The sequence below is a fragment of the Anabas testudineus genome, chromosome 6 (assembly GCF_900324465.2).
Source record: "Anabas testudineus chromosome 6, fAnaTes1.2, whole genome shotgun sequence".
Lineage (NCBI taxonomy): Eukaryota > Metazoa > Chordata > Actinopteri > Anabantiformes > Anabantidae > Anabas > Anabas testudineus.
The window spans coordinates 23,069,001-23,085,286 of NC_046615.1; the positions used below are offsets into that span (position 1 = coordinate 23,069,001).

The following is a 16,286-nucleotide window of genomic DNA, read 5'->3' on the forward strand; positions in this document are numbered from 1 at the left end:
CTTTATAATCCGTCCATGTGTCCTGGACAGTAGAGCTGCTACATACATAAAGCTGGATTTGACTGCACGCCTCTAAAGCCATTTAGCTTCATGCTAATTTGCTGTGCATCTCTCAGCTTGTTGTAAACTTGCAAAGCCGAGTGAAATCCACTCAAACTGCTTGACCTCAAATGCACAGCAGCAGAGTCTAAATGAGCACCGTGCTGACACGAGGGAGAGAAAAAGGACAGAACAGCAGCAGGATTAGTGCCGTTTGGCCCCCTGCCGCTCTGCAAACAAGACGCTAACACGATTCCTTCTGTCCAACATAATCAGGCGGATGTCCTTTTCTATCCCCCGACCCTGTCGGCCGAGTGGACGTCGGCTGTGCTGCAGCCAAGGTCCATCCTTCAGCGAGGATTAGGCCCCATGCTCCTCAGATTATTACCATCTTAACACTGTTCAATCTTGGACATACAACAACAAGCAGCGCAAATCAAGAGCAATATGTTGAGCCTCCAGCACAGCAGATGAGAAATGTACAGTCCACGGAGCAGATGAGTAAAAGTGTTTACACTGCGTTTGACAACACGTTGATGGGATTTGTGAAGTTGGTTCTTTCACCGTCTGAGTGTTTTCAGCACAAAGACAAGAAACAACAAGTAAAAACATGTAAGGTTTGTTCTAAAACGCCGTTTTCCACATCTCTACATTAAAACAAGCAGACGCAGCGTCGCTCAAGGTGATCTGAGAGGAATCAGAAACACTCCAGTGTCAAAAGCAGAGCAGCAGCAGCGGCGGCTGAAAAGCTTCATTCAGTCCACCGGCAGCCGCATTGACAGCACGACTCGGGAGGTATTGTTTGTCAAGGGGCTGTTGGTGAGCAAACACACACACAAATACAAAAACACTCAGCACAGCGTGAGATCAGGACTGAGCTCATGTTCCAGGAGATTACGCCTCTGGCTAAAGTCACCACTTTACTGCCTCTCGCCACATTATACGAGAAACGATGCTGAGTCTGAGCTGCGTGTGAGACACTGGAGAGATTATTCAGTGGATTCAATGAAACACGATGTGAAACAAGATGGTTGGGATTTAGATATTTAGATCTGAACCCAGCGGTTAAAAAGAATGTTTCAGACAAATAAACGGAAATCACTCATTTGTTTTTGTTTTTTGAGATCAGATTGTCTGTACACACGTGTTCTTATTAATAGAAATGAACCGATCAATGTCGGAACCGTTTTCACTGCACACGTCGTGTTTCACTTACTTTTTCCTGCAACACTTTATGTTCAGATCAGTTTCTCCTGTTTTCAGCTTAAACCATGTCGTAAAATATTCTTCAGTATTTTAATAATGAATCCACATTCTCACAAACGTCTTATTCGTGTCGACAGATGTTTTAAAGACATTTATTTTCTGTAGATTCGTAGATTCTGACCTGGTCATAAATGCTGATACATAACTTCACTCTTTTATTATATTAACCTGACTTTGCCTTTCATTAGGTTTTTTGTGGGGTACTGGGGCAGCTGTGGTTCAGTTGGTGCAACATTCTGTCCATAAAATGCACGGTTGGTGGTTGGAGCCTCAGCTCCTCCTGATCACAGCATCTTGAATAAAACAAAGCTGATCTTTATTTTCCATTTTGCTGCTGCTGCTCTTGAACAGTCTGTTCCATCTGAGTTTGTTTAATCACGGTCACATTTCATCTTTTTATTTAAGTTTAATTTAAAATAAATCAAAATACTATAAAAATATTTCCTGATTAAATAAATGATGCTTGTGATCCTTCTGATTTACTCATGTCTGCCGTGTAATTGCACTTGTTGTCTGCACAAGTTTCTGATGAACTGTAACGTGATAATAAAATTCTGTCGTGCAGCTTAAATCCAGCAGCACTGACCTCCAGTAGATGAGGATGCTGATGAGCACCATCATGCCGATGACGGTGAGGGTGGAGATGACGGCCAGAGGAACCACAGCCTTCCTCTCTCTTTCCCTGATGGAACCGACCCTCGACTCGTGGCTGCTGTTGCTGGCGTCTGGAGAGAACGAGTATGAAAGGATGGAAGTTAGAGATGCTGCAGAGTAGAGGGAAAGAAAAGAGAACTGAAGGTTTATTTCTACTGTTACACTGGCTGCAGATATTTCATTTATTAAATCTGTGTGCAGAGACTGTCCTGAAAAACAAAACTCTAATTTTGATCCAGTAGCGACTGTGGTGTTCATGTTGTTCATGATTCAGTCACTCAGCATCATGACATCACACATTTCATCATGTGCTGATGTCATAACGTTCCCAGATCTCACACCGTGTGCTCTCACAGTCAGTTCCATCGTACTACAGAGGTGTGCAGTATTTATTAGAAGTACTTTTACTTTTCTGTACTTCTACCACATCTTACTGATATTAGCACCAGAAGAAAATGAAGGAATAAATAAATAAATGGACAAACCAGGCCACCGGGTCTGTACACACCCTGTGTCCTCCTGACGTGCTGGTTGTCTTTGTAGAGAAGCTAAACTGAAGCTCGTTAGGTTCAGATTCTGTTCCTGATTTGATTCTTTTTATTTTATTCCCCACGGTGTCAACTGTTCCAGTGTTTTTCTTTGCTTGTTTGTTTAAAGCCGGGTTTAAATGAAGTCATTTTGCCTAAAGGACGACGATAAAAGACTCGACTCCACCAAACAGCTCGTTCCTGCCTCCAGAGCAGCTCGGCCTCCTTGAATCGGTGGCAGAACTAAAACTCCAGCGTTCTCAGTTCTCTGATAATAAACTTCCTAAAAAAACACGAAGTGTAATGAAACACAGCGTACCACCATTCACATCCAGCCTCCTACTGCACAAAGTCGGCCCATTCAGAACACCTGCCCAACTACTTGAAAGAAACACAAAGACGTACAAAGGATCATCATCACAACTCCATCACAGATCAAGTGAGAACACACGACAGCGGCAGCACACGAGCCGAGCTGGAGTCAAACAGCATCACTGTAACTTGAAACTGGGAAATAAAAACCCGACGGTTGAACTTGACCTCGCTGAGCTGCTGACTCTTCCCTCTATGGTCTGATATCAAGTAAGGAAAACACTAGTGTGGATTCACCTTGACTGGAGCCTGTTTGTCAGAACTTCTCTGTGCTGCACGAACTGACTGTGTTCAGCGGTGAATGGCTGGGTCAGCTCTGTTGAGTAAGTTCAAAAAGAGCCTGCTGGGAGTTTTCTCTCCCAGTCGAAGCCATTCATTCAATCATCGTCCAACTTTCTCAGCCTCTCAAAAAACCCACGGACACACAGTCGATGATAATGGGCTCAGGAAAGAAAAAGTCCCCAACAGAAGAAGGAACAGGTTACTGGTGTTGGTGCAGAGACTGAAGAGATGGAGTTCTGCTACTGTGGATCTGGCTGTCAGAAAGGTCAGGGCCACGGATACGGGAATACATTTTAAATAGGATCATGGTGATTCCATCGGTATCAAGTTAAATAATTCTATAGCTCTAAAATGTAAATTAGTTTCACAGAGCTGAACCATTTATGAACTCGCTGCAGATAATGAATCCATCCCAGTTAATAAGTCGCTCCAGTTATTTTTCATTTGTCGTGTTGAAAACACTTTTAAAAACAGTTCTTATTGTGCTTTCAAAGATTCTCTGACTTCTCCAAAAGCACAGCATTCCTGAGACGCTCAGGTGGAAAATCAAAATGTAGAAAACCAGGCGAACAACAAGCAAACACAGAACAAAGAATTAGAACAAGTTAAAGTATGAATTAGGAAAAACTCTGCGACTCCTTCAATCCAACGTCCTTGAATACACTCACTCAAATAGTTTGAAACAAGCTGCAGTTTTAACACAAAAGCACAAAGACAGGTTTTCAATCTGTGCACATCTACAAACTGGAGATGTGAATCTGTGGGCCGTGGTTCCTCCCGAGTCCTGATCTGAAAACTCAGTGAATTATATATTCATTATATATATTATAATGTGCAGCTATAGAAAAACATATGAATGTTTTTTGTTTTTTAATTTACAGGAAAAGATGAGGTGGAATAAGACTTTAGTGAGTTTAGAGGTGAAGATCCAGCTTTTCAGTAACTACTATACAGCAGCCTGACGTCTCTCCACATGGCTGAAATAACAGTACAATAGAAAAACAGCTTCTCTCTTTCCTCACAGCGTCTCTTAATAAGTCTTATTTTTAATTATGAACAGTGTTTGAGACAAAGTCATAGGAAATACCATAAATTCAGTGGATTTAATATGAACATGCTCATCTGAGGATTTGTCGTTGTTGTTGTGTTGTTTAGTCATTTGGACGCTTCTTTAGAAATTCTTCCTAAATATAGTGTGTACATTATATTTTAATCTCATCTGATGTACACGCTCACATTTACTGTTGAATAAAACATTAAATGGTGGATTGCTGTAATTATAGAGGAGTGATGTGTGTGATGTGAGAACCATCTCATCTGTGTTTCACCACAGACAAATGTTTTTATATGTAAAACTGCCATCTTCAGATCTGTCTGAAAAAGAATCATCTCAATGAGATTTCCTGATTAAATTAAATTTAACTAATTTGAAATTAGTTTGTATTTTTACATTAAAATGTCTGAAGATGTTTCTTGAAAAGAGAACTGGTGGCATCTGAACAAAAAGTCTCAAAAACACAGGACTCAATGTACTGCTGCAAAATGTACTGGAGCATTTATAAAGAAACCTATAACAAAGACAGAAATTCTAAATATTCAGCTTCAACAGATGAATGAAGTTCAGTTCTCTGCCTAAAAAATCGACTTTTTATTCCCAAACAGAGGAAGAAAGAAGAGGCCGCCCTCCGACGGCAGAAAAAGCAAAGTGGTGACAACATTTCTTGAGTGTTTTTGGTTCTCAGACAAATCTGCTGATGTTTTTTGGTGCGAAGCCCAAACTATAAATGAAAAATATAAAGAAAATATACAGCAACAAAAATGTGTCATTAATATTATTAAAGCAAATTTGTCTGTGACTTAACAAAAACAACCAAGAAATGACCTGTTGGAGAGCAGCCTGTGTGTTTGTTAAGTTAGCTGTTAGCCAATATGTCTCAGACCTGCCACCAATGAGCAAATGCATGCTGGGATACGCTTAAGCCCAGTTTGGAATAAGCAGTTCGGAAAATGAATAGATGAATTGTGCTAAAATTACGGAGCCTCTAATGATGATGAAGATGATGATTGATCGAAATTGTAGGATCCTTTGGGCGACTGCATGAATTTTAATTTGAGAGACAATAATGAAAAAATGAAATGTAGTTGTTGACAGATGGTGGGTTAGTCATCTTTTGGATGTCCAGGTCTCATCCCGATCACTTGGCATTTTGCAGCTTTTCCCCCAAACGGACATTTTTTATTTTTTTTTACCTTCGACTGGCTCCTCTTCCTCTGACTCTCTGTCCATGCGCTCGGAGATACTGAAGTCAGAGGACGTCTCATTGTCATACAGGCTTTCCCCCTGCCCTGACCCGCTCTCTTCCTCCCCACCGAGTGACCAGGACGAAGCTGAAGTTACCACAGGAATGGTTGGTGTTGTAGTGCCTCCTACCTCCGAGGTGATGGCACTACCACTCTCGCTTTCAAAATAAAACGCAGAGGAGCGTTCGTCCAAATCATCAGAGGCCTGGCCAGATTGGTCTGGGGGTGTGGTTGGGGAGACGGTGTTCGTGACTTCGGTTGAATAGGGGAGAGCACTTTCCTCAAAGGCCGAGGATTGAACCCTGTCCCACTCCTGATCTATGTCCTCCTGGGACTCAGGGAAGACGGCTGAGCCGGAGGCACTGCTACTAGTTTCTAACGCCTGTCCCTCTGGTGTAGGGGTGAAGGGGGAGGCTGTGGGTGAGGAAGGGAACGCAGAGGCATGAAGAGCGGAGTTCCCATCTGACGCTGAGAACGACGGATCCCTGACACCAGGTGCTGTGGCTGCAACAGATATGGGCAGGTCACTGTGGGTGGCTTTGGGAATGTGAGAGTGTGGAGTGGACAGTGAGGGAGAGATAGCGCTATTGGAAAGCAGAAGCTGGTCTGAGGACGGACCATGAGGACCTGCCACAGAGAGAGAGTGTGGAAGGTTGTCTATACCAACACCAGAGGATGAAGGGAAACCCACGCTAGAGTAAAGCTCTAAGCTAGCAGAGTCCCAAGTTGAAGACGGCAGGGGGACATGAGGAGAGGCATGCAACCAGGATGAGGGCGCCGACGGCTCCTGAGAACAGCCACAAAGGGCATCCACATTGCTAGCTAAAGGAAACCCATCACCACTGACCTCAGAGAGGAAAGACTCTATTGTGCTCCCTGTGGCATAGCTTGGGTCCTCAAACCCAAGTGAGAAAGAGTGGGATAGGCCAGGAGTTGTGCCAACAAGGGTAAAGTCACTAGAGAAGAAAACTGAAGGTTGAAGGGTGGGGCTGATAGACAGAGACATTGTTGAGAGCGACGAATCCCAGGACGAGTCAGACGGTTCGGCAGCGACGGTGGTACCAGATGGATGTGGTACCATTTGGAGAGGAGGGGTATCAATAAACACTGACAAATCACCTGAAGAGACCGACGACGATGAAGACCCAGACAACAACTCAGCATCGCTATCATTATCATCGAACCCACCACCAGGGAGGACAGTTTGAGTGTCCCAACCAGACAAGGGGAGTGAGGGTTGAGGGAGGTGAGGCAGGGTGGAGGAAGGGAGTGTGGGGGTTGAAGGAGAAGCTGGGTCTTTGCTAGACAACAGGGCAGTAGCGGCATGCTTAGAGTCCGACGCAGAGGTAGACAACACAGGCCAAGACGAGGAGGGCGGGTCATGCAGGCAGGTGGAAGGAGAAGCGCTGGGGTCCGCAGTGTCACACAGAGGGGAGGAGGTGAAGGAGGAGGAGGAAGAGGAGGGGAGGACAGAGGGGCGCTCACCATTTGACAGTGGCTGTGTAGTCTGAAACAGAACGCCACTCAACCGGACAGAAGCTGTAGTAGATGAAACCTGAGGCATGCTGGAGCTTGTAGGTCTGCGTGAATCAGCTTCACTCGTGAAAGAAGGTTGGGTGGTTGAAGTTTGGATCTCTGGGAGACCTCTGAGTTCAGGGGTGGTGTCTTCGTTCATCGGATGTGCCAGAACTTGGTTGGTCTCAGCCTGGATAAAGGACGATGATGTTGTTGTACTGGTGATTTCGGTGGAATGAGACCTCAGTGTGGTTGTGCTGGTGCTGTATGAAAGAATACTTTTACCACCTTTTGACTCTGCACTGGTGTATGAAGGAGTAGTGGTGCTAACACCATCATCTGGACCGATACCACCCAGAACATCATCTGTCTCTGAACTAGAGAATAAGGGAGGAGTGGAAGTGGAAATGAAGACTTCTTTGGTTGTTGTTGTATAGTAAAAGGGCGCATTGCCACTGAAGTCAGCGCTGCCTCTGGTTTCTGGTGATAGGGTGACCTCTGGTGGCTCTGTGGAGGTACTGCGATGTGCCGTCTCTTCTGAGTGGCTCAGGACTTGACCCGAATGAGTGGATCTGATAGGAGGAACTGAAACAGTGCTGGTTCTTCTCTGAACTGACTCTGCTGTTGTGGTTCTGATGCCAGGTAGAGGTAAATGAGGTGATGCAGAGGTTGTGGTTTTTGGTGAGTTTGTAGGGATCCAGGCCAGATCATAATCTTCGGTTTGGACCGACTCGTTCCAGGACAGATCGGGTTCATAGTTGCCCTGTTAGGAGTAATGTTGTAGAGGTATAACACCACATTGATAGTTAAATAAAAACATGACATACAGTGTTTGAAAAATCAAAGGCTTCCTTACCTCATCATCAAATTTGTTTGAATCTGAGTCCAGGTCATTTTCTGAAAAAGGGCAAAGAGTGCATCATTAGTGACTCAAAAAAAAAAAATCAAAGATGAACCAAAACCAGACGAGGCTCATTCTTTAATAGCACAATTTATCAGTCTAGCTTGGTCTGAGCTTCCTCTAATTTCCTATCCTAAAAATATATAAATATAATGGTAAAAGCAGACATATGTGACAAACAGTGCAATGAAAACATCATGGAAAGGAAAAGGCAAAAAGTTGGGACACTGTGTTTCTCACTTAAAACAATCTGTTTACTTTCATTAAAGCTAAAGAACTAAGAGATAACAAGGTGTTGCTGATGATGGAACAGAGACACTGGATACCACGTGGGGATTTTCATGCAACACGTCAGGAACACCAAATTCTCATGCACGGATTCCCCCCAACAGACAAAGCACAACACAAACGAGCATAAACAAAAAGCATTTGCAACTAATCAATGTTCTGTTTCATCCTCCTTGTAAAAACCAGACGAGTCATGAAAAGAAATTTGAACCAATGACCTTGAGCTACTTCCTCATCTTATTTTGACGTTTGGTGTTCAGACTCTGCCCGTCTGTCGCCTCAGAGGAATAAAACAAACCCACAAAAAGAGAGTTATTTGCAAATGCTGCTTATGAGCTGCGACGTACAACGCACAGTGGGCGTGTGAGGGGACAGGTGGGCAGGTGTGGCTCTTACCTGGCCGAGCCTAAGTGACACATCATGGAGACCAGCTCATACTGGTTTGTGAAGCATGAGGTGAGGTTTTACAAGTTTAATGAACTGGGTTTAAGGGAGATGATTTAAGGGAGATGACTGGGAGCTTGTTACAAAAATAAGTGGTAGAAGTGGCTAAAATTCTACTTTAATTTCTTAGTGTAATAAGAGATTGAGCTGAATCTGGAAAGACATTGTTTAGTATTGAAATGTTAGTTGATTAATTCGTTAGCCAATTAACAAAAAGTAAAATTAAAACTTCTATATTACAGTTTATAGATGTTTAAGTCAGTTATCAAATAAAAAATATATGTAGCTTGAAAACTGCTAAATGTTATGCTTCATTAACTTTGGAGTTAGATTGATTGCATTTAATTAATTAATAAATAATAAATTAATTGGAAATAACATTGGCCTCTGATAAATAGTAAATACACACTGTACGCTCACTGTCTGGTCTGCTGATCGTATTCTAAATAATAAGACGTGTTTGAGCTACTGTTACACTATCTGCACTTTTATAGATTACATGACAACATCTGGGCTAATTTTAGGTGCAAATAGGATGGGACCATAATGTTAGCTTAGCCAACATGCTACAATGGTGTAAAATAAATCAAAAATAAAATTCTGTCACCTACTGAAAACTGCAGAATATCATTCATGGAGGCTGACGCTGAAATAGGATGCAGGGGATTCTTATGTTGTTTGTAATAAGACGTATTAGTTTATTTCATATAAAGATCAGTTCAAATACAGTCACTCTGATGCTGTTTCAATCCATGCGACACAAAATGCTGCTGCACACATGCAAACATTTCTCTTACTGCGAGAAGCAGAAGGAACTGATGCCACCGAATGAAAACACAAAAGACAGCCGCCTTTCCTGTCCACGTGACATGGAGGGACACGGAAAATGACCCTTGACCCCCAAACCAAGAACATGGTTTCATCTTCGAAACACGTTAGGAGACATTTGAACAGTACACAGAGAAACTTGTGAAACAGCAGGAAATGCAAGTGTGTGTGTGATTGAGACCTCAGAACAGAAGATAAATACACCAGAGTGAAGGATACGGAGGAAGACAAGTAAGATAAAGAGGACAGAAAACTATTAGAGTCATTCAGGGTTCAGAGGGAGGATGAGCAGGAGGATGGAAATGTCTCTAAATAAAAGTTCTGTTCCTGGAGATAAAACGAGTAAAAGAAGTAAATTTACTGTAGCAGGAAATCAGGAATCTGTCCGGAGAGTTCAGCTTGTGAATCTATTCTCTCATAATTAGGTCATTTGTACACGCTGCGTTTTTAACTAGTGACTTTAGCAGGTGGACTGAACACATCTACACTAAACTGGGAACAACGATTCAACCGGTGTTAATCATCTTTTTGAGAAAAAAAAACCAAATACAAAAACATAAAAAATATATAATCACTTATGTTAAATTACTTAGACGCTTTTGTCATTTGGCATTATTGTCTTTTAGTGTGGAAGTCCATTAATGCCAGGAAGAAAATAAATAAATATGAAATCAAACAGATTTACGACATTCTTAATCAAAATAATGAAATAAAAAGTTAGAATTTTAAAGTCTAAACATTTACCTCTTATTAAAATCTTTAAAGTCAGTTATACAATAAAACTAACTACTAAATACTTATTAGATAAGTCATCAAAATAATGAAATATTCTAGATAAAAATTCAGGTCATAGCCATAATTTCACTATTGCACCATATAAATTTACTTAATCATTACTACAGCATCAATTATACGATCATAATTTAAATTATGTAACGTTTCACATTATCGGATCATCTTATACTTTGAATTATTTTGTTGGATTGAAACATTTTTTCCTTCTTGTCATGAATGAACTTCCTTAGACATAGTCTTTCTCTACTGTTTCATGTTAACAGTCTTATTAATGAGCTCCATCAAACCTGAAACATGTTTTCCACGTTTCAACCTTATTAAAACTTAATTTAAAAAACTGCTGCTGAGTCATAAATATCTGCACAGTTCGTCTTTACACTCGGTCTCAGGCATGGTCACTCTTACCGGGGTCGTTGATGGGCAAAAAGAACTTGTACAGGTCGCTCACACGTCCGTACAGCCCGTTGGTGCAGAGCGCCACCACCTGGACCACATAGCTGTTGTTGGCTAACAGGTCATCGAGTATCGCCCCCTGTTGGAAGGAGAAGACACGTGCACAGACGGAGGGTTTCAACTCATATCTTTGATCGTTAGTGTTATAGCTCTTATCTGCTGTGCTCGCTCACCACATCCTGGTCTCCATCAGTGAGGTATTCAGAGGGGGCAACGTTTTCTGCATCGGCCAGTCGGTAAGTGACGGAGTACCTCTCAATGTTGGCGTCATACACCGCCCGCGGCCGCTCCCACGTCACCAACAGGCTGCTGAGGTTATAGGGCAGAGCCTGGATGTTCTCTGGCTCTGAACTGCACACTGACAGAAGCACACAAGACAACAATTCAACATTCAGATCAACTCAGAGGATCTGGGTCCAGTTTTCTGAAAAGCAGCTGATTTTATACAGATTTTACATTTATAAAATAGAAAATTACATGTTGAGTAACACAGATAAACACAAAAGGTTTGTCAGATCAATGAGCTGTTCATTCATGTAAAATGATTGTAGGTCAGAGTTGAGATTAGAGGAACGAAGACAATGCAAACACTCTGTGGTCTGGGATTAAGGCAGATTAAAAAGGCTGAGGATCAGCGACAGTAAACAAGAGGAGCCTCCATCGATCCAAACACTCCCACAGTTCCTCTTTGCTCGAGCTGAGCTCAACTTAAACCTCTGATTTCACCAGTTCTAACCTGTGACCTTGATCATTTTTGACAAATGAGAGAAAATGTTCTGCAACAACATCTGTGGTGCACAAACATGTTTTACCCACCAACTGTGAGAAACACAGATGAGTTTGTTTAGAGGAAGCTGATGTTTGTGAGTGTGCAGCTTCAGCCACTAGAGGGCAGAGCGAGACTGCAAACAAACATTTTAAAATGACCAGAATCAGACCAGAGTTTGTGTGCTTCACGCTTTTTGTTTTACATGAATGCTGTGACTGACGGAGCCAAAACATTTTTTGGCAGCATAAAAAAAGCTAAAATCAAGTTCAAATAAAAATTGTGCTCCAGCACAAGGAGAACAGGAAAACTGTGGAACACGTCTGGGTCACACGTTAAATAAAAATGTTTCCTGACACCAGATGATGTGCTGGTCTGCAGCACCAGAACAAGGCCTCACAAAACCACTAATCAATATGATTTCATTACTAATTATCCAGTCCAACCAGTGTGTGGTGTAGAAATCAATGATTTATCAAGTCCACCCGTCCTCTCTCTGTCACTGTTGTTTATGTGGGTCACTGCAGCTCTATTCTTATTTCTGTGTCACATCATTTATGATCCATTTAGGGGGGAGGTGGTAAATTAATTGTTAATGTGTTTCATCCTACAGTACAGTATACTACAACACAGCTACACCAATATGAAGGAAACATTTCCTATAATATTCAGGAAGCGTACCTGGAGTGAGGACCTCCTCGACGCCGGTGTAGGAGGAGAACACCTGACCCATGAACTGGTCCTGCTGCTCCCTGTAGTTGTTCTGCAGGTAGTCCATCAGCATTACATATCCGGCCTGCTGCATGGTCATCACCTCGCAGAACATCTCCAGCTGCAACACAGGAATCACACAAACACCACAATAATAAAATCAGCGTCAGGCGACTCAAACTGAAACAACAGCAAACTACAACTACAGTTGAGGTCTGACAGGAGTCACACGGATTATTTCCAAAAGTGAATACATGAATGAAAGAAATTGGAAGCATTTACTCTAATGCTAACCTGCTAAATGAAGCTATAAAATGCCCAACACTATTTTAAATAGACAGTAGAACTGCAGCAAATTCACCAAGATGCTTAAAACAACTTCCTGCAAAGTGCTGTGAGCAGGTGTACCGAGGTGAACTGGTGCAGTTTGTAGACAAAGGGTGGTCAACGTCTGCACAGAGTGTTTATTTAGGAACACACCACTCCTGCCTTTAAGATCTAATAATACATACATCTAAGTGAACGATACAGCTTAAATCATCCAGGACAAACAGCAGCAGCTCTCTGAAGAGTGAGGAAATGAATGGGCACGGACAACCCATTATGGTGGAATAGTCCTTTAACCTGTGACCTTAACTGGCTCAGGTGAGTCACTTCCCTCAGGGTACACACTTATCGCCTGACTCATACAGTCGTACTGTACAGCCCATTAAGACCATTTGCAGTTGTTACAGTCGTGGCTTTAAACGATTACGCTCTGGCAGCTTGAACTGAGATGGAATGTGACCAGCTGAGACACGTCACCGAGGCCGGGAGAGACCTGAAACCCTGAGAGGACGGAGACAGCCGGTGCACAGGGTGCAGGAGGAAAACGTAAATCTGGGAGAAAATAGTACATAATAAAACAATGTAATGAAGTCTTTACACACTTTATTGGAAAGCGTGGAAACTTCTCCTGCGCTCAGGAAACATATCTATGAGATTTATGAACTGATGTAAAGTTCGACCTCCGTCAGATTAAAATGTTTCCACCAGAGAGATGAAACCTTTCCCCTGACACTGATATGTAAATGACACCAAAACATGGTGCGACTGGTCTGTGGTTTATGTTGAACACATCAGTTACTGGTTTTGTGGCTTTTATTTTGCTACTTGGTGTTTTATTTTGAAAAAGTGAAGGTTTAGTGAAGAATCGACACTAAATCAAAGATAAAAACTTTAAAGTTCCTCCAACAACACTTTAACCCTGAAACAGACAAACTTCAGACACTGGCCCAGGACCTGCTGATTGGCTGGTGAAGCGGGATTAAAAGGTGTCGAAAAACGTGTGTGTGTGTGTGTGTGTGTGTGTGTGTGTGTGTGTGAGTGTGTGTGTGAGGCCTTCTGCCTTTTGACAGCTGTGTGTTCGCACTGAATGAAGATGACTTCTGAGCCTCAGCAGGCGTCACACTGGAACCTTTTGTGCGTGTGTTTTCATGTTTTTTCCAAGTGTGTGTGTTAGTGTGTGCGTGCTTCAGATTAAACACCGTAAAGATCTTTTGTGAGCCAATACTTGATGTAATGACGGGCTCTGTACGGCTGTCAATCATGCGTGGCCTGAGGGCAGACACACACACACACACACACACACACACACACACACACACACACACACACACACACACACACACACACACAGTGTGCAGCCTGCCTCGCCCATAACTTGTGTGTTTCCTGAGCTCTATGGTAATTCCTCCTTTCAGACCTGTGAACAGACTAAAACGTTGTTTACAGTTGTGTCTCTTTGTGTAATTGTGTCTTTTCGTCTTGAACAAACCCTCAAGCTGACGTCCGGTTCTTAAAGAACCACGCTGCTGGTCTGAAGCTCTGCACATAGAGTGTTGACAGCTTCTGTCGTCAGTTTGAGTTTTTTGTTCTATGAAAATCAACCTGCAGAGACTTGAATTAGTTATTAACCACTGTGCAGGTTCCATCCTAAGTTTAACTTAACTCACACTTTAGTGTGTTGCTGCACAGCTGCAGTCCTCAGGAGAAGAATCTGAATGATGGAGCCTCATTATAACATTAAGTGATTTAACAAAGCCAGAATACGAAACTACTTCCAACTTCACCTCAACGACAATTAACAGTGGAAACATCAAACTGACTTTGACGACTTCTCGTGGTTTGAAGCTGAAGGAAACACTGAACTTAAACAAGAAGTCCCACTGACTAGGACACTGACGAGGTCAAAAGTTTAGAGTTCAACAGTAGGAGCCACGATATGACCTTCAATCAAGACAAACCCAACACATGCAGTAATGTAATGAACTGTGACCTACGACCTGAGCTGATCCATCAACAGTAAGAGTTTACAGGCTTGTTGTTTGAATCTAATTCCACTGATTCATCGTAATCTTGTCTTTTATCTTTTGACTGATGACAACAGACGCGATAGCCAAGTAAGAAAGGCAAGAATAGAACAGACCGGTCACATTAAAGATTAAACTGTTGTTGCATTTCATTTCCTTGTTTTCCATTCTATTTATTTGCCAATAAAACTCTTTTGTTTCAGATTTTGCTTTGTTGACAGGAAGGAGACGTTCATACCTGTTCGTCGGAGATGGCCACAGTGTTCTTGAAGACGATCCATTCCACGGTCTCGCTGCAGGGCGGCGTGGTCAGGGAGCCGTTGTAGATAAAATACTTGTCTGTGGAGTTTGGGAGGAGACCTCTCAAGGCGAAGGGTAAAACCTCTGCACTCTTTCCTGGACAGAAGACGAGCAAACTTCAAATTAACGCGTGAAAAGAAGAGTGAAGAAAAGAGAAGAAGAAGAAGGTGACGTACCGTATCTGCTCACACTGGTGATACCGTCTACGATGGCAGCATAGTTTTCATTCTCTTCAGTGCTCGTCTGTAGAGAGATAATGATTTAGATCATATAGATAAATTCTCTTTTCATGTCAACTTTCTTACATTACAGAGAAAACGCTGTCTGTGTCCTTTAAAGTTTGATACGTCTCACACACACAGACTGGAAGTGATCAACATACTTCATGAGATAAAAAGATAAAAGACTTTTAGGTATTATCATCACTGAAACCTGTCTGACCAGAGATCAGTTCAACTCCAACATCCTCCGTCTGCACATGTAAATATCAGAGAGTTTAAAGTCTGTAATATGTGGATGATTCAGTAAATGTTCAGTTAAACTAATTATTCGTATTGTTTCTGAACGGCTGCACTAGTTATTTCACAATGGAGAGAGAAAGTAGCAAAGGGAAAGGAGGGGAATGGATTTCAGATAAAAGCCACAGGCAAGATACAAACCCGGGGTTTTCAGGTTACATAACATTCGCCCACACAAACAGAGTCAGCAGACAACATGCGTTTTGTAGAGTTATAAAAAGTCCAAATGACGGCCCAGCACCTGCCAAGTCGGCTGGCACAGCTCCGAAAAAGTTCAGCAGCTTTTTTGTGCTGGTTGGTGCTGTTCCCACCCTGCTCTCCACCTAACCTGCAGCCCCAAATCTCACTCATACAGCCTGCAGCGTCGCATCAAATGCTTTGCCGAGTTCTGTTCCAACACGGCCTCTTTGGTTCGAACACGCTAATGTGGCCAGAGGCAACGTGACTGCACAAAGCAGAGCGCAGGAAAAGAGACGGCATGAAACACGCTGTGTGCAAAGTCTGACAAGAGCTCTGCAGTGATGTAGAGCCAGAAATCTAAACCACCGAGGTATTACTACAGTACGCCGAGGTATTACTACAGTACGCTGAGGTATTACTACAGTACGCCGAGGTATTACTACAGTACGCCGAGGTATTACTACAGTACGCCGAGGTATTACTACAGTACGCTGAGGTATTACTACAGGACGCCGAGGTATTACTACAGTACGCCGAGGTATTACTACAGTACGCCGAGGTATTACTACAGGACGCCGAGGTATTACTACAGGACGCTGAGGTATTACTACAGTACGCCGAGGTATTACTACAGTACGCCGAGGTATTACTACAGTACGCCGAGGTATTACTACAGTACGCCGAGGTATTACTACAGTACGCTGGTAGAATCACTGAGGTATTACTACAGGACACTGAGGTATTACTACAGTACGCTGGTAGAATCACTGAGGTATTACTACAGTACGCTGGTAG

General features: G+C 42.7%; 1 protein-coding gene across 5 annotated transcripts in view; it reads right to left on the reverse strand.

Annotated features, from left to right (window-relative positions):
• Positions 1 to 16,286, reverse strand: part of ptprz1a (protein tyrosine phosphatase receptor type Z1a) — a 57,359-nt gene that overhangs the window by 11,893 nt on the left and 29,180 nt on the right. For 2 of the 5 annotated variants that reach the window (XM_026366200.1, XM_026366201.1), the window contains exons 6-13: positions 14,970 to 15,036; positions 14,732 to 14,889; positions 12,113 to 12,263; positions 10,839 to 11,023; positions 10,618 to 10,744; positions 7,813 to 7,853; positions 5,391 to 7,719; positions 1,892 to 2,030 (exon numbers count right to left, since the gene is read on the reverse strand). In XM_026366200.1, coding sequence (XP_026221985.1) covers positions 1,892 to 2,030; positions 5,391 to 7,719; positions 7,813 to 7,853; positions 10,618 to 10,744; positions 10,839 to 11,023; positions 12,113 to 12,263; positions 14,732 to 14,889; positions 14,970 to 15,036 — 3,197 coding nt within the window. The remainder of the gene's footprint in view (positions 1 to 1,891; positions 2,031 to 5,390; positions 7,720 to 7,812; positions 7,854 to 10,617; positions 10,745 to 10,838; positions 11,024 to 12,112; positions 12,264 to 14,731; positions 14,890 to 14,969; positions 15,037 to 16,286) is intronic. The other 3 variants (XM_026366205.1, XM_026366204.1, XM_026366203.1) reach the window with 2 other exon arrangements.